Below are 26,149 nucleotides of genomic sequence, written 5' to 3'. Positions count from 1 at the left end.
TGACTCTGTACCTGTACCCCTGTATATAGCCTCCACATTGACTCTGTACCGTAACACCCTGTATATTGCCTCCACATTGACTCTGTACCGGTACCCCCTGTATATAGCCTCCACATTGACTCTGTACCGGTACCCCCTGTATATAGCCTCCACATTGACTCTGTACCGGTACCCCCTGTATATAGCCTCCACATTGACTCTGTACCGGTACCCCCTGTATATAGCCTCCACATTGACTCTGTACCGGTACCCCTGTATATAGCCTCCACATTGACTCTGTATCATAACACCCTGTATATAGCCTCCACATTGACTCTGTACCGGTACCCCCTGTATATAGCCTCCACATTGACTCTGTACTGTAACACCCTGTATATAGCCTCCACATTGACTCTGTACCGGTACCCCCCTGTATATAGTCTCCACATTGACTCTGTACCGGTACCCCCTGTATATAGCCTCCACATTGACTCTGTACCGGTACCCCCTGTATATAGCCTCCACATTGACTCTGTACCGTAACACCCTGTATATAGCCTCCACATTGACTCTGTACCGTAATACCCTGTATATAGCCTCCACATTGACTCTGTACCGGTACCCCCTGTATATAGCCTCCACATTGACTCTGTACGGTACCCCCTGTATATAAACTCCACATTGACTCTGTACCGGTACCCCCTGTATATAGCCTCCACATTGACTCTGTACCGGTACCCCCTGTGTATAGCCTCCACATTGACTCTGTACCGGTACCCCCTGTATATAGCCTCCACACTGACTCTGTACTGGTACCCCCTGTATATAGTCTCCACATTGACTCTGTACCGTAACACCCTGTATATAGCCTCCACATTGACTCTGTATCGGTACACCCTGTATATAGCCTCCACATTGACTCTGTACCGGTACCCCCTGTATATAGCCTCCACATTAACTCTGTACCGGTACCCCCTGTATATAGCCTCCACATTGACTCTGTATCGGTACACCCTGTATATAGCCTCCACATTGACTCTGTACCGGTACCCCCTGTATATAGCCTCCACATTGACTCTGTACCGGTACCCCCTGTATATAGCCTCCACATTGACTCTGTACCGGTACCCCCTGTATATAGCCTCCACATTGACTCTGTACCGGTACCCCCTGTATATAGCCTCCACATTGACTCTGTACCGGTACCCCCTGTATATAGCCTCCACATTGACTCAGTACCAGAACCCCCTGTATATAGCCTCCACATTGACTCTGTACCGGTACCCCCTGTATATAGCCTCCACATTGACTCTGTACCGGTACCCCCTGTATATAGCCTCCACATTGACTCTGTACCGTAACACCCTGTATATAGCCTCCACATTGACTCTGTACCGGTACCCCCTGTATATAGCCTCCACATTGACTCTGTACCGTAATACCCTGTATATAGCCTCCACATTGACTCTGTATCGGTACCCCCTGTATATAGCCTCCACATTGACTCTGTACTGGTACCCCCCCTGTATATAGCTTTACTATTGTTATTTTACTGCTACTCTTTAATTATTTGTTACTTTTATTTATTTTTAGTTATTTTTTTAAACAGCATTGTTGGCTAGGGCTTGTAAGTAAGCATTTCAAGGTAATGTCCACACCTGTTGTATTCTGAGCAAGACACAGAGAGAGACAGAGACAGAGAGACATAGAGAGAGAACAGAGAGACAAAGAGAGAACAGAGAGACAAAGAGAGAGAACAGAGAGAGAGACAGACAGAGAGAGAGACAGAGAGAGACAGAGAGAGAGAACAGCGAGACAGAGAGAACAGAGACAGAGAGAACAGAGACAGAGAGAGGTCTTACGTGGACAGCTGTTCATAGTGTACCACTCCATCAGACAGAGAGACAGAGAGAGAGACAGAGAGAACAGAGACAGAGAGAGGTCTTACGTGGACAGCTGTTCATAGTGTACCACTCCATCAGACAGAGAGACAGAGAGACAGAGAGAGAGGTCTTACGTGGACAGCTGTTCATAGTGTACCACTCCATCAGACAGAGAGACAGAGAGAACAGAGACAGAGAGAGAGACAGAGAGAGAGGTCTTACGTGGACAGCTGTTCATAGTGTACCACTCCATACACTGTCCGAAGGGGAAGGAGGCTACGTAAGCATTAGAGTCCACACACTGCTTCATGTTGCTGCACCACATACACTCAGAGCTGCTGCTGGTACACTCAGCACACGTAGCCCGCATGGCGCACGCCGTCCGACACTGCTTGGCACTGTGATTGGCTGATGAGACAGGAAGGAAGCATATATGTAATGTATCCACACTCAGAGAGAATGGAAGGGGATTGGGAGACAACGATGAATAATGTAATGGATCCACTCAGAGAGAATGGAAGGGGATTGGGAGACAACGATGAATAATGTATTGGATCCACACTCAGAGAGAATGGAAGGGGATTGGGAGACAACGATGAATAATGTATTAGATCCACTCAGAGAGAATGGAAGGGGATTGGGAGACAACGATGAATAATGTATTGTATCCACTCAGAGAGAATGGAAGGGGATTGGGAGACAACGATGAATAATGTATTAGATCCACACTCAGAGAGAATGGAAGGGGATTGGGAGACAACGATGAATAATGTATTGGATCCACTCAGAGAGAATGGAAGGGGATTGGGAGACAACAATGAATAATGTAATGGATCCACTCAGAGAATGGAAGGGGATTGGGAGACAACGATGAATAATGTATTGGATCCACTCAGAGAGAATGGAAGGGGATTGGGAGACAACGATGAATAATGTATTGGATCCACTCAGAGAGAATGGAAGGGGATTGGGAGACAACAATGAATAATGTATTGGATCCACTCAGAGAGAATGGAAGGGGATTGGGAGACAACAATGAATAATGTAATGGATCCACACTCAGAGAGAATGGAAGGGGATTGGGAGACAACGATGAATAATGTATTGTATCCACTCAGAGAGAATGGAAGGGGATTGGGAGACAACAATGAATAATGTAATGGATCCACTCAGAGAATGGAAGGGGATTGGGAGACAACGATGAATAATGTAATGGATCCACTCAGAGAGAATGGAAGGGGATTGGGAGACAACGATGAATAATGTATTGGATATCAATAACCTATTTACAAATTATCTACTGGGAATTATGCAGATATGCAAAACATTGACTTGGAGAGTGTGTCCATTTAGCTATTTTCACTAACGTCCCCATTTTTACAAAATGTTTCACATAAACCAGTGTGTGTGTATGTGTGTGTGTGTGTGTGTGTATATGCGTGTGTGTGTGTGTGTGTATGTGTATGTATGCACATGTGTGTGAATCTAACCTGCCCGTTCACACAAACTCCCGTTAACAGGGTTGATGCAGGTCTGGGCCTTAAGGCCGCTGGATGCCGGTTCTGCTAGGTAACCACAGAAACCTGCGTCGCTGGGTTCCCCCGGCAACCACTGGAGGGAGGTGTTAGTGAAGGGTGACATGTCTTCCCAGCACCAATAGGAGACGTTGATCTTCCTCAGCCCCACCCACGGTGTCACCAAGGCCTTGTACTGAAAAGACAATCAGAAACATGACTAATATTAGACAGTTATAGACACAAACTAAGATTCCATCCAACCATTTCAAGTGAATGAATTATCTGATGCATGAAAAAAGTCGGAATGCCGGTACAATTGCATAAATGCTGAATTATTTTCATTCGACATGGTGGAATGAATGAAACCAAGATTGAACTCTTTGGCATGAATGCCAAGCGTCACGTCTGGAGGAAACCTGGCACCATCACTACGGTGAAGCATGGTGGTGGCAGCATCATGCTGTGGGGATGTTTTTCAGCGGCAGGGACTGGGAGACTAGTCAGGATCGAGGGAAAGATGAATGGAGCAAAGTACAGAGAGATCCTTGATGGAAACCTGCTCCAGAGCGCTCAGGACCTCAGACTGGGGTGAAGGTTCACCTTCCAACAGGACAATGACCCTAAGCACACAGCCAAGACAACGGAGAAGTGGCTTCGGGACAATTCTCTGAATGTCCTTGAGTGGCTCAGCCAGAGCCTGAACTTGAATCCGATCGAACATCTCTGGAGAGACTTGAAAATAGCTGTGCAGCGACACTCCCGATCTAACCTGACAGAGCTTGAGAGGATCTGCAGAGAAGAATGGGAGAAACTCCCCAAAACACAGGAGGGCCAAGCTTGTAGCATCATACCCAAGAAGACTTGAGGCTGTAATTGCTGCCAAAGGTGCTAATAACCTGATTTCATTATGGGGTATTGTGATGTCATTATGGGGTATTGTGATGTCATTATGGTGTATTGTGATGTCATTATGGGGTATTGTGATGTCATTATGGGGTATTGTGATGTCATTATGGGGTATTGTGATGTCATTATGGGGTATTGTGTGTAGATTGATGAGGATTTTTTTCTTTTAATCCATTTTAGATTAAGGCTGTAACGTAACAAAATCTGGATAAAGTCAAGGGGTATAAATACTTTCTGAATGCAATGTATGTTGTAATATATTGTAACGATAGTGACCTTTCTATATATGTTGTAATATATTGCCACAATAGTAACCTTTTAATATATGTTGTAATATATTGCCACTATAGTGACCTTTCTATATATGTTGTAATATATTGTAACTATAGTAACCTTTCTATATATGTTGTAATATATTGTAACTATAGTGACCTTTCTATATATGTTGTAATATATTGTAACTATAGTGACCTTTCTATATATGTTGTAATATATTGTAACTATAGTGACCTTTCTATATATGTTGTAATATATTGCCACTATAGTGACCTTTCTATATATGTTGTAATATATTGCCACTATAGTGACCTTTCTATATATGTTGTAATATATTGTAACTATAGTGACCTTTCTATATATGTTGTAATATATTGTAACTATAGTGACCTTTCTATATATGTTGTAATATATTGCCACAATAGTAACCTTTTAATATATGTTGTAATATATTGTAACTATAGTAACCTTTTAATATATGTTGTAATATATTGTAACTATAGTGACCTTTCTATATACGTTGTAATATATTGTAACTATAGTGACCTTTCTATATATGTTGTAATATATTGCCACAATAATAACCTTTTAATATATGTTGTAATATATTGTAACTATAGTGACCTTTCTATATATGTTGTAATATATTGTAACTATAGTAACCTTTCTATATATGTTGTAATATATTGTAACTATAGTGACCTTTCTATATATGTTGTAATATATTGCCACAATAGTGACCTTTCTATATATGTTGTAATATATTGTAACTATAGTGACCTTTCTATATATGTTGTAATATATTGCCACAATAGTAACCTTTTAATATATGTTGTAATATATTGTAACTATAGTGACCTTTCTATATATGTTGTAATATATTGTAACTATAGTAACCTTTCTATATATGTTGTAATATATTGTAACTATAGTGACCTTTCTATATACGTTGTAATATATTGTAACTATAGTGACCTTTCTATATATGTTGTAATATATTGTAACTATAGTGACCTTTCTATATATGTTGTAATATATTGTAACTATAGTGACCTTTCTATATACGTTGTAATATATTGTAACTATAGTGACCTTTCTATATATGTTGTAATATATTGTAACTATAGTGACCTTTCTATATATGTTGTAATATATTGCCACAATAGTAACCTTTTAAAATATGTTGTAATATATTGTAACTATAGTGACCTTTCTATATATGTTGTAATATATTGTAACTATAGTAACCTTTCTATATATGTTGTAATATATTGTAACTATAGTGACCTTTCTATATATGTTGTAATATATTGTAACTATAGTGACCTTTCTATATATGTTGTAATATATTGCCACAATAGTAACCTTTTAATATATGTTGTAATATATTGTAACTATAGTAACCTTTTAATATATGTTGTAATATATTGTAACTATAGTGACCTTTCTATATATGTTGTAATATATTGTAACTATAGTGACCTTTCTATATATGTTGTAATATATTGTAACTATAGTGACCTTTCTATATACACTGCTCAAAAAATAAAGGGAACACTTAAACAACACAATGTAACTCCAAGTCAATCACACTTCTGTGAAATCAAACTGTCCACTTAGGAAGCAACACTGATTGACAATAAATTTCACATGCTGTTGTGCAAATGGAATAGACAAAAGGTGGAAATTATAGGCAATTAGCAAGACACCCCCAAAAAAGGAGTGATTCTGCAGGTGGTGACCACAGACCACTTCTCAGTTCCTATGCTTCCTGGCTGATGTTTTGGTCACTTTTGAATGCTGGCGGTGCTCTCACTCTAGTGGTAGCATGAGACGGAGTCTACAACCCACACAAGTGGCTCAGGTAGTGCAGTTCATCCAGGATGGCACATCAATGCGAGCTGTGGCAAAAAGGTTTGCTGTGTCTGTCAGCGTAGTGTCCAGAGCATGGAGGCGCTACCAGGAGACAGGCCAGTACATCAGGAGACGTGGAGGAGGCCGTAGGAGGGCAACAACCCAGCAGCAGGACCGCTACCTCCGCCTTTGTGCAAGGAGGTGCACTGCCAGCGCCCTGCAAAATGACCTCCAGCAGGCCACAAATGTGCATGTGTCTGCTCAAACGGTCAGAAACAGACTCCATGAGGGTGGTATGAGGGCCCGACGTCCACAGGTGGGGGTTGTGCTTACAGCCCAACACCGTGCAGGACGTTTGGCATTTGCCAGAGAACACCAAGAGTGGCAAATTCGCCACTGGCGCCCTGTGCTCTTCACAGATGAAAGCAGGTTCACACTGAGCACATGAGCACATGTGACAGACGTGACAGAGTCTGGAGACGCCGTGGAGAACGTTCTGCTGCCTGCAACATCCTCCAGCATGACCGGTTTGGCGATGGGTCAGTCATGGTGTGGGGTGGCATTTCTTTGTGGGGCCGCACAGCCCTCCATGTGCTCGCCAGAGGTAGCCTGACTGCCAATAGGTACCGAGATGAGATCCTCAGACCCCTTGTGAGACCATATGCTGACACATGCACATTTGTGGCCTGCTGGAGGTCATTTTGCAGGGCTCTGGCAGTGCACCTCCTTGCACAAAGGCGGAGGTAGCGGTCCTGCTGCTGGGTTGTTGCCCTCCTACGGCCTCCTCCACATCTCCTGATGTACTGGCCTGTCTCCTGGTAGCGCCTCCATGCTCTGGACACTACGCTGACAGACACAGCAAACCTTTTTGCCACAGCTCGCATTGATGTGCCATCCTGGATGAACTGCACTACCTGAGCCACTTGTGTGGGTTGTAGACTCCGTCTCATGCTACCACTAGAGTGAGAGCACCGCCAGCATTCAAAAGTGACCAAAACATCAGCCAGGAAGCATAGGAACTGAGAAGTGGTCTGTGGTCACCACCTGCAGAATCACTCCTTTTTTGGGGGTGTCTTGCTAATTGCCTATAATTTCCACCTTTTGTCTATTCCATTTGCACAACAGCATGTGAAATGTATTGTCAATCAGTGTTGCTTCCTAAGTGGACAGTTTGATTTCACAGAAGTGTGATTGACTTGGAGTTACATTGTGTTGTTTAAGTGTTCCCTTTATTTTTTTGAGCAGTGTATGTTGTAATATATTGTAACTATAGTAACCTTTCTATATATGTTGTAATATATTGTAACTATAGTGACCTTTCTATATATGTTGTAATATATTGTAACTATAGTAACCTTTCTATATATGTTGTAATATATTGCCACTATAGTGACCTTTCTATATATGTTGTAATATATTGCCACTATAGTGACCTTTCTATATATGTTGTAATATATTGCCACTATAGTAATCGTTCTATATATGTTGTAATATATTGTAACTATAGTGACCTTTCTATATATGTTGTAATATATTGTAACTATAGTGACCTTTCTATATATGTTGTAATATATTGCCACAATAGTAACCTTTTAATATATGTTGTAATATATTGTAACTATAGTAACCTTTTAATATATGTTGTAATATATTGTAACTATAGTGACCTTTCTATATACGTTGTAATATATTGAAACTATAGTGACCTTTCTATATATGTTGTAATATATTGTAACTATAGTGACCTTTCTATATATGTTGTAATATATTGCCACAATAGTAACCTTTTAATATATGTTGTAATATATTGTAACTATAGTGACCTTTCTATATATGTTGTAATATATTGTAACTATAGTAACCTTTCTATATATGTTGTAATATATTGTAACTATAGTGACCTTGCTCACCAGAACGTTCATGATCTGCAGCTCTTTAAGGACGAAGTCCACCTTCTTCTGATTGGTCAACGAGGCCAGGACGGCGCTGTGACCCCGACAGGTCAGCTTGGCGTTGTCGTACGAGTCCTTTGCTGTGATGAACTTCAGACACGAGTTACCCACCAGGTGCCAACTCTCGCCACAAATATTCTCTGGAGGGAGAAAGATACATTATGATATATTATAAAGAGAGATAGATGTCTATAGAAAGAAATGTTCTCTGCAAGAAGACCGTTAAAAAGATACCTTGGGGATCAATGAGGCCCTTTATCAACTTCCCCAGAGTCAGATGAACTCATGGACACCATGTGTCTCATGGACACCATGTGTCTCATGGACACCGTGTCCAGTATGAAGGAAGTTACAAGTAGTTTTGCGAGCCAATGCTAACTAGCGTTAGCGCAATGACTGGAAGTCTATGGGTATCTACTAGCATGACTATGGGGAACTACTAGCCCTCATAGCCAACATCCCAAAGTATCCCTTTAAAACATCTAACACCAATTTATCAGAGCAACATACAAATCTGCAGATTTTTTTTGTTGATCAGTCCTTTTCTATGGTACAGTGCCTTCAGAAAGTATTCATACCCCTTGACTTATTCCACATTTTGTTGTTACAGATTGAATTCAAAAAGGGATTAAATAAATACAAAAGCTCACCCATCTACACAGAATACCCCATAATGACAAAGTGAAAACATGTTTTTAGAAATGTTTGCACATTTATTGAATTTTCGAAATACCAAAATATCCAAATTACATCAGTATTCACACCCCTGAGTAAATACTTTGTAAAATCCCCTTTGGTGGCGATTACAGCTGTGAGTCTTTCTGGGTAAGTCTCTAAGAGCTTTCCACACCTGGATTTTACAATATTTGCCCATTATTCTTTTCAAAATGTTTCAAGCTCTGTCAGGTTGAATGTTGATCATTGCTAGACCGACATTTTCAAGTCTTGCCATTGATTTTCTTCTTCCAGTGTCTGTTGGAAAGCAGACAACCAGGTTTTCCTCTAAGATTTTGCCTGTGCTTAATGCTTAATATTAGGACAGTTTAAAATAAATATACTAGGCCTAGCCTATAGAAAGCTGATGGGATCCTCCTCTTTTTAATAGAGGCCATCACTCTGTTTTCTTGTGCAATTGCATAGCCAATAGAAATGTTGTGTAACATCAACTCATGGGCTCTCATGAAGTGTTTGATTAGATTATTCAATTACATTTGTATTGACGTCAGAGTGATTAGAGGGACAATAGAGTGCTGAGTACCAGGCAGTTAACAAGTTTGGTAGGCTATTAATGACCATCAGCAGCATCAGCGCTTGGAGAAGCCTAATTACCGTGACTAAACGGTCACGTGGAATATGACTGCCTTCTAACTCGTGACCGCCGGTGTGGCGGTAATACGGTCACCACAACAGCCCTAGCGATTGGACAAGACTGTAACACCAACTGATCAGGACATTAGGTAGTTGTTGGGGAATTGTTAGATTACTTGTTAGATATTACTGCACTATCGGAACTAGAAGCACAAGCATTTCGCTACACTCACATTAACATCTGCTAACCATGTGTATGTGACCATTAACATCTGCTAACCATGTGTATGTGACCAATAACATCTGCTAACCATGTGACCAATAACATCTGCTAACCATGTGACCAATAACATCTGCTAACCATGTGACCAATAACATCTGCTAACCATGTGACCAATAACATCTGCTAACCATGTGACCAATAACATCTGCTAACCATGTGACCAATAACATCTGCTAACCATGTGACCAATAACATCTGCTAACCATGTGTATGTGACCATTAACATCTGCTAACCATGTGTATGTGACCAATAACATCTGCTAACCATGTGTATGTGACCAATAACATCTGCTAACCATGTGTATGTGACCAATAACATCTGCTAACCATGTGTATGTGACCAATAACATCTGCTAACCATGTGTATGTGACCAATAACATCTGCTAACCATGTGTATGTGACCAATAACATCTGCTAACCATGTGTATGTGACCAATAACATCTGCTAACCATGTGTATGTGACCAATAACATCTGCTAACCATGTGTATGTGACCAATAACATCTGCTAACCATGTGTATGTGACCAATAACACAATAACATCTGCTAACCATGTGTATGTGACCAATAACATCTGCTAACCATGTGTATGTGACCAATAACATCTGCTAACCATGTGACCAATAACATCTGCTAACCATGTGACCTATAACATCTGCTAACCATGTGACCTATAACATCTGCTAACCATGTGACCTATAACATCTGCTAACCATGTGACCAATAACATCTGCTAACCATGTGTATGTGACCAATAACATCTGCTAACCATGTGACCAATAACATCTGCTAACCATGTGTATGTGACCAATAACATCTGCTAACCATGTGTATGTGACCAATAACATCTGCTAACCATGTGTATGTGACCAATAACATCTGCTAACCATGTGACCAATAACATCTGCTAACCATGTGACCAATGTGACGACCCTCCCACTCTGTCTGCCGTATTCTCTCTTTGTTCTTGTTTCCTTATTAGGATGTCGGTGGGCGGAGTTGGGAGGGTCATCAGATACATGGGAAACACCTGGGCCCGGTGTCTTCCAGGATAAAGACACCACTTCCCCATTCATGGGGGGGACTCTCTCCAAGCAGACACCTTGATAGATTTTGTTGTGGTTTTTTGTGACTTTTTTGTTGTTTGCTTTAGCACCTTTCAACACACCGCATTATCACATTCAAGCATGCCAAACCATTCACTTACACTACTGATTACTGATTACACACACCATTGTTAATTGAAATTAGGTTATTTTATTTAATAAATATATTTTTGTTACTCCTTCTCTCCACGTTGTCTCCCTTTTGTTACGGGCTTTGAGCCGGTTCGTGACACCAATAACATCTGCTAACCATATGACCAATAACATCTGCTAACCATGTGACCAATAACATCTGCTAACCATGGGACCAATAACATCTGCTAACCATGTGACCAATAACATCTGCTAACCATGTGACCAATAACATCTGCTAACCATGTGACCAATAACATCTGCTAACCATGTGACCAATAACATCTGCTAACCATGTGACCAATAACATCTGCTAACCATGTGACCAATAACATCTGCTAACCATGTGACCAATAACATCTGCTAACCATGTGACCAATAACATCTGCTAACCATGTGACCAATAACATCTGCTAACCATGTGACCAATAACATCTGCTAACCATGTGACCAATAACATCTGCTAACCATGTGACAATAACATCTGCTAACCATGTGACCAATAACATCTGCTAACCATGTGTATGTGACCAATAACATCTGCTAACCATGTGACCTATAACATCTGCTAACCATGTGACCTATAACATCTGCTAACCATGTGACCAATAACATCTGCTAACCATGTGTATGTGACCAATAACATCTGCTAACCATGTGACCAATAACATCTGCTAATCATGTGACCAATAACATCTGCTAACCATGTGACCAATAACATCTGCTAACCATGTGTATGTGACCAATAACATCTGCTAACCATGTGACCAATAACATCTGCTAACCATGTGTATGTGACCAATAACATCTGCTAACCATGTGACCAATAACATCTGCTAACCATGGGACATAACATCTGCTAACATGTGACCAATAACATCTGCTAACCATGTGACCAATAACATCTGCTAACCATGTGACCAATAACATCTGCTAACCATGTGACCAATAACATCTGCTAACCATGTGACCAATAACATCTGCTAACCATGTGACCAATAACATCTGCTAACCATGTGACCAATAACATCTGCTAACCATGTGACCAATAACATCTGCTAACCATGTGACCAATAACATCTGCTAACCATGTGACCAATAACATCTGCTAACCATGTGACCAATAACATCTGCTAACCATGTGACAATAACATCTGCTAACCATGTGACAATAACATCTGCTAACCATGTGACCAATAACATCTGCTAACCATGTGTATGTGACCAACAACATCTGCTAACCATGTGACCAATAACATCTGCTAACCATGTGACCAATAACATCTGCTAACCATGTGACCAATAACATCTGCTAACCATGTGTATGTGACCAATAACATCTGCTAACCATGTGACCAATAACACCTGCTAACCATGTGACCAATAACATCTGCTAACCATGTGTATGTGACCTATAGCATTTGATTTGATAACTACCAAATGGATATCACGGAAAAGGGGGGAAAAGTACAAAAGGGGGGAAAAGTATCTATATTATTAAACACACAGTGAGTCCATGCAACTTATTACGTGATTTGTTAAGCACATTTTTACTCCTAAACTTATTTATGCTTGCCATAACAAAGGGGAATAAATACTTATCGAGTCAGGATCTTTCAGCTTTTCATGTTTTATTCATTTAAAAAAATAAAATAAAACAATTTAAATTCCACTTTGGCATTATGGGGTAGTGTGTAGATCAGTGACACAAAACAGCAACACAACAACATTTTGAAAAAAGTCAAGGAGTGTGAATACTTTCTGAAGGCTCTGTCTGTAAATGGAGGATACATTAAGAAAAGCAGGAATTCCTGATTAATTCATTAGGAAGAACCACATCCCTGCAATGCACAGTATACTGTTGAACCCTAGCAAACCAGTACAGCTTTGAGGAGAGATGTACAGTAGTATACAGGAAAGGTGTTGCATTACCAGGTAGAGAGCTACACTTCTGGTTTCTTACCAGGTAGGGAGCTACACTTCTGGTTTCTTACCAGGTAGAGAGCTACACTTCTGGTTTCTTACCAGGTAGAGAGCTACACTTCTGGTTTCTTACCAGGTAGGGAGCTACACTTCTGGTTTCTTACCAGGTAGAGAGCTACACTTCTGGTTTCTTACCAGGTAGGGAGCTACACTTCTGGTTTCTTACCAGGTAGAGAGCTACACTTCTGGTTTCTTACCAGGTAGAGAGCTACACTTCTGGTTTCTTACCAGGTAGAGAGCTACACTTCTGGTTTCTTACCAGGTAGAGAGCTACACTTCTGGTTTCTTACCAGGTAGAGAGCTACACTTCTGGTTTCTTACCAGGTAGGGAGCTACACTTCTGGTTTCTTACCAGGTAGAGAGCTACACTTCTGGTTTCTTACCAGGTAGAGAGCTACACTTCTGGTTTCTTACCAGGTAGAGAGCTACACTTCTGGTTTCTTACCAGGTAGAGAGCTACACTTCTGGTTTCTTACCAGGTAGAGAGCTACACTTCTGGTTTCTTACCAGGTAGAGAGCTACACTTCTGGTTTCTTACCAGGTTTCTTACCAGGTAGAGAGCTACACTTCTGGTTTCTTACCAGGTAGGGAGCTACACTTCTGGTTTCTTACCAGGTAGAGAGCTACACTTCTGGTTTCTTACCAGGTAGAGAGCTACACTTCTGGTTTCTTACCAGGTAGAGAGCTACACTTCTGGTTTCTTACCAGGTAGAGAGCTACACTTCTGGTTTCTTACCAGGTAGGGAGCTACACTTCTGGTTTCTTACCAGGTAGAGAGCTACACTTCTGGTTTCTTACCAGGTAGAGAGCTACACTTCTGGTTTCTTACCAGGTAGAGAGCTACACTTCTGGTTTCTTACCAGGTAGAGAGCTACACTTCTGGTTTCTTACCAGGTAGGGAGCTATACTTCTGGTTTCTTACCAGGTAGGGAGCTACACTTCTGGTTTCTTACCAGGTAGAGAGCTACACTTCTGGTTTCTTACCAGGTAGAGAGCTACACTTCTGGTTTCTTACCAGGTAGAGAGCTACACTTCTGGTTTCTTACCAGGTAGGGAGCTACACTTCTGGTTTCTTACCAGGTAGAGAGCTACACTTCTGGTTTCTTACCAGGTAGAGAGCTACACTTCTGGTTTCTTACCAGGTAGAGAGCTACACTTCTGGTTTCTTACCAGGTAGAGAGCTACACTTCTGGTTTCTTACCAGGTAGAGAGCTGTACTTCTGGTTTCTGGGTTCTTACCAGTTGCTTTCTAGGTTACCAGGTAAGCATATACACTTGTGTTTTTTGGGGTTCTCACCTGGTAGAGCGATACACTCCTGGTTTCGAGGTTCCCACTGGCAGTTCTGGTCCACCCCACAGCTCTTACAGCTGGTCTTCTTGTTGCAGACATATGATGGGTTGTCTTTGGGGCAGACACCATACTCCACTATGGCCCCCTGGGGTAGGAAGACATGTCATACATATTAACATAAACAAGTACTTCCTGCTTACTCCCTCCTGATTCCAGGAATCTTCTGAAAACCCTGGGTATTTACTGGAATTCTGCAACAAAGAGACATTGTGTAAAATCCTATAATGTAATGATAATGAGTGCAGCCCATTGGCCATTCTTACCGTGACGGCCGTACAGTTGGAGCTCACGGAGACACACTGAACAGCACACCACTGGCAGCCGTTAGTATTGGATGTACAGCTGTAGCAGTCCGTGTACTGGTCACAACGATCGTTGTCAACATCTACAATACAACCAGAGAGTCATATTTAGTACAGTAGTAGTATAGTTACAGAACACGTACAGTATCCGTACAGTATTAGTATGTGTACAGTATTCATACAGTATTAGTATAGTATTAGTATGCGTACAGTATTCATACAGTATTAGTATAGTATTGGTAGTCATACATAATTCGTACTGTATTAGTAAAGTATTAATACATGATTCTTACAATATTAGTATAGTATTAATAAAGTATTAGTATTCATGCATGATTCGTACAGTATTAATACATGATTCGTACAGTATTAGTATAGTATTCATACATGATTCGTGCAGTATTAGTATTCATGCATGATTTATACAGTATTAGTACAGTACTAGTATAGTAGTAGTATTGGCTGTACAGCTGTACTGGTCACAACGATCGTTATCAACATCCACAATAAGGTTATCCAGTCAATTTCTTACTTTTACTGTTGAAACGCGATATCCCATGTATAAATACAGTAAAGTACACACAAAGGGTAAAAATCTTGCTTGAGGAACAGTAGATAAAAAGAGGTTGATGTTGGTTCTAGCCTGGTCCCAGATCTGGTTGAAGTTGGTTCTAGCCTGGTCCCAGATCTGGTTGAAGTTGGTTCTAGCCTGGTCCCAGATCTGGTTGAAGTTGGTTCTAGCCTGGTCCCAGATCTGGTTGAAGTTGGTTCTAGCCTGGTCCCAGATCTGGTTGAAGTTGGTTCTAGCCTGGTCCCAGATCTGGTTGAAGTTGGTTCTAGCCTGGTCCCAGATCTGGTTGAAGTTGGTTCTAGCCTGGTCCCAGATCTGGTTGAAGTTGGTTCTAGCCTGGTCCCAGATCTGTTTGAAGTTGGTTCTAGCCTGGTCCCAGATCTGGTTGAAGTTGGTTCTAGCCTGGTCCCAGATCTGGTTGATGTTGGTTCTAGCCTGGTCCCAGATCTGGTTGAAGTTGGTTCTAGCCTGGTCCCAGATCTGGTTGAAGTTGGTTCTAGCCTGGTCCCAGATCTGGTTGATGTTGGTTCTAGCCTGGTCCCAGATCTGGTTGAAGTTGGTTCTAGCCTGGTCCCAGATCTGGTTGAAGTTGGTTCTAGCCTGGTCCCAGATCTGGTTGAAGTTGGTTCTAGCCTGGTCCCAGATCTGGTTGAAGTTGGTTCTAGCCTGGTCCCAGATCTGGTTGAAGTTGGTTCTAGCCTGGTCCCAGATCTGGTTGAAGTTGGTTCTAGCCTGGTCCCAGATCTGGTTGAAGTTGGTTCTAGCCTGGTCCCAGATCTGGTTGAAGTTGGTTCTAGCCTGGTCCCAGATCTGGTTGAAGTTGGTTCTAGCCTGGTCCCAGATCTGGTTGAAGTTGGTTCTAGCCTGGTCCCAGATCTGGTTGAAGTTGGTTCTAGCCTGGTCCCAGATCTGGTTGAAGTTGGTTCTAGCCTGGTCCCAGATCTGGTTGAAGTTGGTTCTAGCCTGGTCCCAGATCTGGTAGATGTTGGTTCTAGCCTGGTCCCAGATCTGGTTGAAGTTGGTTCTAGCCTGGTCCCAGATCTGGTTGAAGTTGGTTCTAGCCTGGTCCCAGATCTGGTAGATGTTGGTTCTAGCCTGGTCCCAGATCTGGTAGATGTTGGTTCTAGCCTGGTCCCAGATCTGGTTGAAGTTGGTTCTAGCCTGGTCCCAGATGTGGTAGATGTTGGTTCTAGCCTGGTCCCAGATCTGGTTGTGTATCTTGCCAACTCCTATGGTCATTGCGTGAAATATGTGAAACCAGGCATCTGTCGCGAGTCCCTACTTCACAGGAGCGCCATTTGAACCGAAACTTGATTTTTTAATCAAAATGTGTTGTTTGGCAGAAATGCCTTCTGGAACATGTGAACTTTCATGTGCCTTAATAACAAAAATTGTATGCCATCTGTTAATACGAATACAATTGTCAAATTATGAGCCAAGGTGGTTTAGCCATTGAAAAAGTTAGCAACTTTCCAGCTAGCTATGATTGGCTGAGATAATGAGTGGGCTGGACATGCCAAGACATGAGTTCTGCACAGTCCTGTCTATAATAGGAGCTGGTCAGTATGTGTAGGTAATCCTGTCTAACACGGCTTTTTATAAAGATATCACGTAGTAGAACTGAATAAGTGTTGCTCTCCACTTTCTGGAGGACCGAGTTTTGAAATCAGCGGAATAAGAGTATGATAGCTAAGCAGATGGAGACAATTCTGGCATTTGATTGCAAATATGCAGACGGAGACGAAAAGAGAACGCGGGTCCGGATAACATCTTCAAACTCAAGGCAACCATGGCAACCCGTGACCCGTGTCCAATGGCAACCCGTGACAGAGACGGAGAAGTGTCCAACCATGTCCCAGGGTAATAGAGTCTATCGAGCTACATTTTCAGATATTACAAGTTTCTAATTTTGTCAGAAAGTCATTTTAATTTTAAGTTAAAGTGGACCGTTAGAGAAAGGGGGGTTCCTAGTCAGTTGTACAACTGAATGCCTTCAAATTAAATTTGTCTTCCACGTTTAACCCAACCCCTCTGAATCAAAGAGGTGCGGGGGACTGCCATAAACGACATCCACGTCTTCGGCGCCTGGGGAAAGAGCCTTGCTCAGGGGCAGAACGACAGATTTTTACCTTGTCAGCTCGGGGATTCGATCCAGCAACCTTTCGGTTACTGGCCCATCGCTCTAACCACTAGGCTACCTGCCGCCCAGCTAACTAGCAAGCTAACGTTAGCTGGCTGGCTAGCTAGCTAACGTTACGTGTTTGATCTGTGTAGTACATTTACATTTACATTTAAGTCATTTAGCAGACGCTCTTATCCAGAGCGACTTACAAATTGGTGCATAATATTATTTGTATCCCAGAGCTATTTGTATTGCTAGTTATAGCCTAATGTTAGTTAGCTAACATTGAACCTGGTTGGTTAGCTAACTGCAGATTCATACAGTGTAGTACCCTTACGAGTTGGGATTATGGTTCATTGTTTAGCTAGCTAGCTACATGTCTAAACAAAAGACTCCACTATGCAAGTAACCATTTCAATAGAATGTTCATGATGTCACTGCGACAACTGTCGATAGACGTAGCTGGTATATTCTCTCTGGCCATCTACTCTGATTTCAGAGCACTCTCGTCTGAGTGTGCCAGAGAGCAGAATAACTGACAGATTTAACAACGCTCAACACCCGTTGAATACGGCCAGTGTCAGTAGAAGTTGACAAAAAAGGCGTAATTAAATTGTTGCCAGCAGCACAGTTGCAGTCACCAACGCTCTGGATAACATGAAAACAGCCTAACCAGCTCTGCTAGGGAGAGTAATATGGTCAGAGTGAGCTGTTCTCTCATTTGTGTCTGGAAGTAGCTAGCAGCTAGCCAACGTTAGCCAGTTAGCTTGGGTGCTTGACTGCTGCTGTTAGGGCAGAACGCTCTGATCAACCCTACTCCTCAACCAGTGTCCAGTGTGCTCTCTGATCAACCCTACTCCTCAACCAGAGTGTCCAGTGTGTTCTCTGATCAACCCTACTCCTCAACCAGTGTCCAGTGTGCTCTCTGATCAACCCTACTCCTCAACCAGAGTGTCCAGTGTGTTCTCTGATCAACCCTACTCCTCAACCAGTGTCCAGTGTGTTCTCTGATCAACCCTACTCCTCAACCAGTGTCCAGTGTGCTCTCTGATCAACCCTACTCCTCAACCAGAGTGTCCAGTGTGTTCTCTGATCAACCCTACTCCTCAACCGGTGTCCAGTGTGTTCTCTGATCAACCCTACTCCTCAACCAGTGTCCAGTGTGCTCTCTGATCAACCCTACTCCTCAACCAGTGTCCAGTGTGCTCTCTGATCAACCCTACTCCTCAGCCAGTGTCCAGTGTGCTCTCTGATCAACCCTACTCCTCAACCAGTGTCCAGTGTGCTCTCAGATCAACCCTACTCCTCAGCCAGAGTGTCCAGTGTGCTCTCTGATCAACCCTACTCCTCAACCAGTGTCCAGTGTGTTCTCTGATCAACCCAACTCCTCAACCAGAGTGTCCAGTGTGCTCTCAGATCAACCCTACTCCTCAGCCAGTGTCCAGTGTGCTCTCAGATCAACCCTACTCCTCAGCCAGTGTCCAGTGTCCTCTCTGATCAACCCTACTCCTCAACCAGTGTCCAGTGTGCTCTCTGATCAACCCTACTCCTCAGCCAGAGTGTCCAGTGTGCTCTCTGATCAACCCTCCTCCTCAGCCAGAGTGTCCAGTGTGCTCTCTGATCAACCCTACTCCTCAGCCAGAGTGTCCAGTGTGCTCTCTGATCAACCCTACTCCTCAGCCAGAGTGTCCAGTGTGCTCTCAGATCAACCCTACTCCTCAACCAGAGTGTCCAGTGTGCTCTCTGATCAACCCTACTCCTCAACCAGTGTCCAGTGTGTTCTCTGATCAACCCTACTCCTCAACCAGAGTGTCCAGTGTGCTCTCTGATCAACCCTACTCCTCAACCAGAGTGTCCAGTGTGCTCTCTGATCAACCCTACTCCTCAACCAGTGTCCAGTGTGCTCTCTGATCAACCCTACTCCTCAACCAGTGTCCAGTGTGCTCTCTGATCAACCCTACTCCTCAACCAGAGTGTCCAGTGTGCTCTCAGATCAACCCTACTCCTCAGCCAGAGTGTCCAGTGTGCTCTCAGATCAACCCTACTCCTCAACCAGAGTGTCCAGTGTGTTCTCTGATCAACCCTACTCCTCAACCAGAGTGTCCAGTGTGTTCTCTGATCAACCCTACTCCTCAAACAGTGTCCAGTGTGCTCTCAGATCAACCCTACTCCTCAGCCAGAGTGTCCAGTGTGCTCTCTGATCAAACCTACTCCTCAACCAGAGTGTCCAGTGTGCTCTCAGATCAACCCTACTCCTCAACCAGAGTGTCCAGTGTGCTCTCTGATCAACCCTACTCCTCAACCAGAGTGTCCAGTGTGCTCTCTGATCAACCCTACTCCTCAACCAGAGTGTCCAGTGTGCTCTCAGATCAACCCTACTCCTCAGCCAGAGTGTCCAGTGTGCTCTCTGATCAACCCTACTCCTCAGCCAGAGTGTCCAGTGTGCTCTCTGATCAACCCTACTCCTCAACCAGAGTGTCCAGTGTGCTCTCAGATCAACCCTACTCCTCAACCAGAGTGTCCAGTGTGCTCTCAGATCAACCCTACTCCTCAACCAGAGTGTCCAGTGTGCTCTCTGATCAACCCTACTCCTCAGCCAGTGTCCAGTGTGCCCTCAGATCAACCCTACTCCTCAACCAGAGTGTCCAGTGTGCTCTCTGATCAACCCTACTCCTCAACCAGAGTGTCCAGTGTGCTCTCAGATCAACCCTACTCCTCAGCCAGAGTGTCCAGTGTGCTCTCTGATCAACCCTACTCCTCAGCCAGAGTGTCCAGTGTGCTCTCAGATCAACCCTACTCCTCAACCAGAGTGTCCAGTGTGCTCTCTGATCAACCCTACTCCTCAACCAGAGTGTCCAGTGTGTTCTCAGATCAACCCTCCTCATCAACCAGAGTGTCCAGTGTGCTCTCTGATCAACCCTACTCCTCAACCAGAGTGTCCAGTGTGCTCTCAGATCAACCCTCCTCCTCAGCCAGAGTGTCCAGTGTGCTCTCAGATCAACCCTACTCCTCAACCAGAGTGTCCAGTGTGCTCTCAGATCAACCCTCCTCCTCAACCAGTGTCCAGTGTGCTCTCTGATCAACCCTACTCCTCAGCCAGAGTGTCCAGTGTGCTCTCTGATCAACCCTACTCCTCAGCCAGAGTGTCCAGTGTGCTCTCTGATCAACCCTACTCCTCAACCAGAGTGTCCAGTGTGCTCTCAGATCAACCCTACTCCTCAACCAGAGTGTCCAGTGTGCTCTCTGATCAACCCTACTCCTCAACCAGAGGGTCCAGTGTGCTCTCTGATCAACCCTACTCCTCAGCCAGAGTGTCCAGTGTGCTCTCTGATCAACCCTACTCCTCAACCAGAGTGTCCAGTGTGCTCTCAGATCAACCCTACTCCTCAACCAGTGTCCAGTGTGCTCTCTGATCAACCCTACTCCTCAACCAGTGTCCAGTGTGCTCTCTGATCAACCCTACTCCTCAGCCAGAGTGTCCAGTGTGCTCTCTGATCAACCCTACTCCTCAGCCAGAGTGTCCAGTGTGCTCTCAGATCAACCCTACTCCTCAGCCAGAGTGTCCAGTGTGCTCTCAGATCAACCCTACTCCTCAGCCAGAGTGTCCAGTGTGCTCTCTGATCAACCCTACTCCTCAGCCAGAGTGTCCAGTGTGCTCTCTGATCAACCCTACTCCTCAGCCAGAGTGTCCAGTGTGCTCTCAGATCAACCCTACTCCTCAACCAGAGTGTCCAGTGTGCTCTCTGATCAACCCTACTCCTCGGCCAGAGTGTCCAGTGTGCTCTTTGATCAACCCTACTCCTCAGCCAGAGGGTCCAGTGTGCTCTCAGATCAACCCTACTCCTCAACCAGAGTGTCCAGTGTGCTCTCTGATCAACCCTACACCTCAGCCAGAGTGTCCAGTGTGTTCTCAGATCAACCCTACTCCTCAGCCAGAGGGTCCAGTGTGCGCTCTGATCAACCCTACTCCTCGGCCAGAGTGTCCAGTGTGCTCTCTGATCAACCCTACTCCTCAACCAGAGGGTCCAGTGTGCTCTCTGATCAACCCTACTCCTCAGCCAGAGTGTCCAGTGTGCTCTCTGATCAACCCTACTCCTCAACCAGAGCGTCCAGTGTGCTCTCTGATCAACCCTACTCCTCAACCAGAGGGTCCAGTGTGTTCTCAGATCAACCCTACTCCTCAACCAGAGGGTCCAGTGTGCGCTCTGATCAACCCTACTCCTCAACCAGAGTGTCCAGTGTGCTCTCTGATCAACCCTACTCCTCAACCAGAGTGTCCAGTGTGTTCTCAGATCAACCCTACTCCTCAACCAGAGTGTCCAGTGTGCTCTCAGATCAACCCTACTCCTCAACCAGAGTGTCCAGTGTGCTCTCTGATCAACCCTACTCCTCAGCCAGAGTGTCCAGTGTGCTCTCTGATCAACCCTACTCCTCAGCCAGAGTGTCCAGTGTGCTCTCTGATCAACCCTACACCTCAGCCAGAGTGTCCAGTGTGTTCTCTGATCAACCCTACTCCTCAACCAGAGCGTCCAGTGTGTTCGCCGAGAGCCAAACGCTCTGACCACACCCTGGCACTCCAGATTAAATTTACGAACACACATAAACCAGCCTTAAGTCTTGACATCTTTGGTTGTTTAGTACATGGCCTCATCGTTGAATCCTTAAAGAGATGGGTGGGGCTAAAGCTTAAGACAGTATAAATAATGCTGAATGGGTGGAGACAAAGAAGAGCTCTACAGTAGTAGTACCAAAACATTCAAGGGACATTTTCTCAAAAGCGAGTTTACAAGTTTATCAGCTTTCAAAGCAGAATGACTTTCCCATTGTTCCTCACCTGCAGTGTATGATATACCATTCTGTAGCTCTGACTCTCTGCTTTTATCCTATGTATGAAACACCATTTCACATGTTGATACATAAGACAGAATCGAGCCGGTTGGTCACATATGTGGAACTAGTCCAGTTGTTAGATAGACAGGTCACCTACATGTTCTGGTTCCACAAGAGGCCATGGTGGTCTGCTCCTCCAGGGATCCAGGGTTCGAGTCCCAGGGCAGGCAGGACCCCAGGTTAGCATTCCAAACGCAGTGAACCCCCGGCCAGGCCGCTATACAGGCGGCAGCGCTGGGGGCGCTGGAGCAGCTGGCTGGCGTGTAGATCAGGACATCACTCAACAACAGACTGTTGAACCCCCCAAACACATACATCACACTGTGGGAGGGAGGGAGGGAGTGGGGGAGGTGGAAAGAAAGATAAGACACATGAAAGAAAGTACAGTAAGCTTATTCCCTAGACACAGCTCCCTAGACACAGCTCCCTAGACACAGCTCCCTAGACACAGCTCCCTAGACACAGTTCCCTAGACACAGTTCCCTAGACACAGTTCCCTAGACACAGTTCCCTAGACACAGTTCCCTAGACACAGTTCCCTAGACACAGTTCCCTAGACAGAGTTCCCTAGACAGAGTTCCCTAGACAGAGTTCCCTAGACAGAGTTCCCTAGACACAGTTCCCTAGACACAGTTCCCTAGACACAGTTCCCTAGACACAGTTCCCTAGACACAGTTCCCTAGACACAGTTCCCTAGACACAGTTCCCTAGACACAGTTCCCTAGACACAGTTCCCTAGACACAGTTCCCTAGACACAGTTCCCTAGACACAGTTCCCTAGACACAGTTCCCTAGACCCAGTTCCCTAGACCCAGTTCCCTAGACAGAGCTCCCTAGACAGAGCTCCCTAGACAGAGCTCCCTAGACACAGTTCCCTAGACACAGTTCCCTAGACACAGTTCCCTAGACACAGTTCCCTAGACACAGTTCCCTAGACACAGTTCCCTAGACACAGTTCCCTAGACACAGTTCCCTAGACCCAGTTCCCTAGACCCAGTTCCCTAGACAGAGTTCCCGAGACACAGTTCCCTAGACACAGTTCCCTAGACACAGTTCCCTAGACACAGTTCCCTAGACACAGTTCCCTAGACACAGTTCCCTAGACACAGTTCCCTAGACACAGTTCCCTAGACACAGTTCCCTAGACACAGTTCCCTAAGCTTCCCCCCCTCCTGTATTTTGATGTGATATGTTTCTACAACCGTACCGTAATTCAGATTCGATTCACGTTTAGATGGAGTATTTGGCTGTTTTGGCTTCCAGAGCCACTTCGCCTCTAAACAGAACATGTCAGGTCCTTGGACAATAAGGTCTAATGTTGGGCTCCAATAGTCCATTACTGGGCTAGGGACCCTGAAGCAGACCTGTACCTGTCACTGTAGACGGCCGTGTGTCCGAACCGGTTGACATCATGGTGGAGGTCTGGTCTGGACAGCACTGACCACTCATCACATGCTGTTTAGAGAGAGAGACATGTTTACATTGACAAGTTTCTACATCCGTTTGTTGTTACATGATCTGACCAGCAATGTGTTACAGTTAGACTGGGTTAGACTGGGTTAGACTGGGTTAGGGTTAGACTGGGTTAGACTGGGTTAGGGTTAGACTGGGTTAGGGTTAGACTGGGTTAGACTGGGTTAGGGTTAGACTGGGTTAGACTGGGTTAGGGTTAGACTGGGTTAGGGTTAGACTGGGTTAGGGTTAGACTGGGTTAGGGTTAGACTGTGTTAGGGTTAGACTGTGTTAGGGTTAGACTGGGTTAGGGTTAGACTGGGTTAGGGTTAGACTGGGTTAGACTGTGTTAGGGTTAGACTGTGTTAGGGTTAGACTGGGTTAGACTGTGTTAGGGTTAGACTGGGTTAGGGTTAGACTGGGTTAGGGTTAGACTGTGTTAGGGTTAGGATGTGTCAGGGTTAGGATGTGTTAGACTGTGTTAGACTGTGTTAGGGTTAGACTGGGTTAGGGTTAGACCGTGTTAGGATTAGACTGGGTTAGACTGTGTTAGGGTTAGACTGGGTTAGGGTTAGACTGGGTTAGGGTTAGACTGGGTTAGGGTTAGACTGGGTTAGGGTTAGACTGGGTTAGGGTTAGACTGAGTGAGGGTTAGACAGTGTGAGGGTTAGACAGTGTGAGGGTTAGACAGTGTGAGGGTTAGACAGTGTGAGGGTTAGACAGTGTGAGGGTTAGACTGTGTGCCATCACTGGCCCCGTCTGGCTGCCATCAATGGCCCGGTCTAGCTGCCACCAGCCCACCAATGTCCCCTGCAGATGTTCAGGTATTCTCTGACTGGCAGACTATACTGTCACTGTGAATGGTGGCTAGAGCAACACTGAAGCATGCATGAGAGCACCAGCTGTTCCGGACGACTGTGTAATCACGCTCTCCGTAGCCGATGTGAGTAAGACTTTTAAACCTGGACAAAAGGAACACCTACGTGAGAATGCTGTTCATTGACTACAGCTCAGCGTTCAACACCATAGTGCCCTCAAAGCTCATCACTAAGCTAAAGTCCCTGGGACTGAACACCTCCCTCTGCAACTGGATCCTGGACTTTCTGATGGGCTGCCCCCAGGTGGTAAGGGTAGGTAACAACACATCTGCCACGCCGATCCTCGACACCCTCAGGGGTGCGTGCTTAGTCCTCTCCTGTACTCCCTGTTCACCCACGACTGCACGGCCAGGCACAACTCCAACACCATCATTAAGTTTGCCGACGACAACGGGGGTAGGCCTGATCACCGACAACGACGAGACAGCCTATAGGAAAGAGGTCAGAGACCTGGCCAACCTCTCCCCAAACGTGATCAAGACAAAAGGATATGATCATGGACTACAGGAAAAAGGAGCACTGAGCACGCCCCCATTCTCATCGACGGGGCTGCAGTGGAGCAGGTCGAGAACATCAAGATCCTTGGTGTCCACATTACCAACAAACTATCATGGTCCAAACACACCAAGACAGTCTTAAAGAGGGCTCAACAATGCATATTCCCCCTCAGGAGATGGAAAAGATTTGGCATGGGTCCTCAGATCCTCAAAAAGTTCTACAGCTGCACCATCTAGAGCATCACCGCCTGGTATGGCAACTGCTCGGCATCAGACCGCAAGGCGCTACAGAGGGTAGTGCGTACAGCCCAGTACACCACTGGTACCAAGCTTCCTGACATCCAGGACCTCGATACCAGGCGGTGTCAGAAAAAATGACCAGAAAATGTCTAAAGACTCCAGTCACCCAAGTCCTAGACTGTTATTTTTTGCTACCGCAGGGCAAGGGGTACCAAGTCTAGGTCCAATCTTTTTTTATTTGATTTCAGGACAAGAGATCAGTCTCTGCTGTTGTTTTAATGAACTAACAAACTTTAGAATGACATGTGGTGTTTTTGAGAGGTTATTAATGGCTATAAATGGCCAGATGATCTGTCACTGCCCAGGATGTAGGCCATTAAGTCTGTGTTATGTTTGTAAGTGGTTATACATTATTGCTTTATGAGGCTGTCACGTCCCCTGGTTGTATGTCTGGGGCACGCTCATCTTGTAATGAAAGATTTATGAGTGGTTATAACAGGTTGTCACGTACCCAGGTCATAGGCCATGAAGTCCGAGGAGAAGCACTTGGCTCCGTGGCTCATGGACGTGTCGTTGTGCGTGTTCCCTCCAAACACCAGCATGGTTCCGCTAACGATGACCGCCGTGTGGAGGTACCGGAAGAACCCGCTGTCCTTTAGAACCGTC

At 44.6% G+C, this 26,149-nt stretch overlaps 1 protein-coding gene across 1 annotated transcript; it reads right to left on the bottom strand.

The window, feature by feature from the left end:
* Positions 1 to 2,084: 2,084 nt before the first annotated feature.
* Positions 2,085 to 26,149, bottom strand: LOC120038568 (attractin-like; the record flags this gene model as incomplete). The annotated part of the gene is made up of 8 exons (XM_038984261.1): positions 2,085 to 2,270; positions 3,353 to 3,572; positions 8,317 to 8,507; positions 14,478 to 14,616; positions 14,801 to 14,916; positions 22,514 to 22,737; positions 23,787 to 23,871; positions 25,995 to 26,149. Coding segments are annotated over 8 exons (1,316 nt in total), but the record flags the coding sequence as incomplete, so codon positions are not given.

Source organism: Salvelinus namaycush, unplaced genomic scaffold (genome assembly GCF_016432855.1).
Source record: "Salvelinus namaycush isolate Seneca unplaced genomic scaffold, SaNama_1.0 Scaffold2249, whole genome shotgun sequence".
Taxonomy (NCBI): Eukaryota; Metazoa; Chordata; class Actinopteri; order Salmoniformes; family Salmonidae; genus Salvelinus; species Salvelinus namaycush.
Note: the sequence above shows the minus strand (reverse complement) of the source record. Positions and strands in the feature narration are given on the sequence as shown.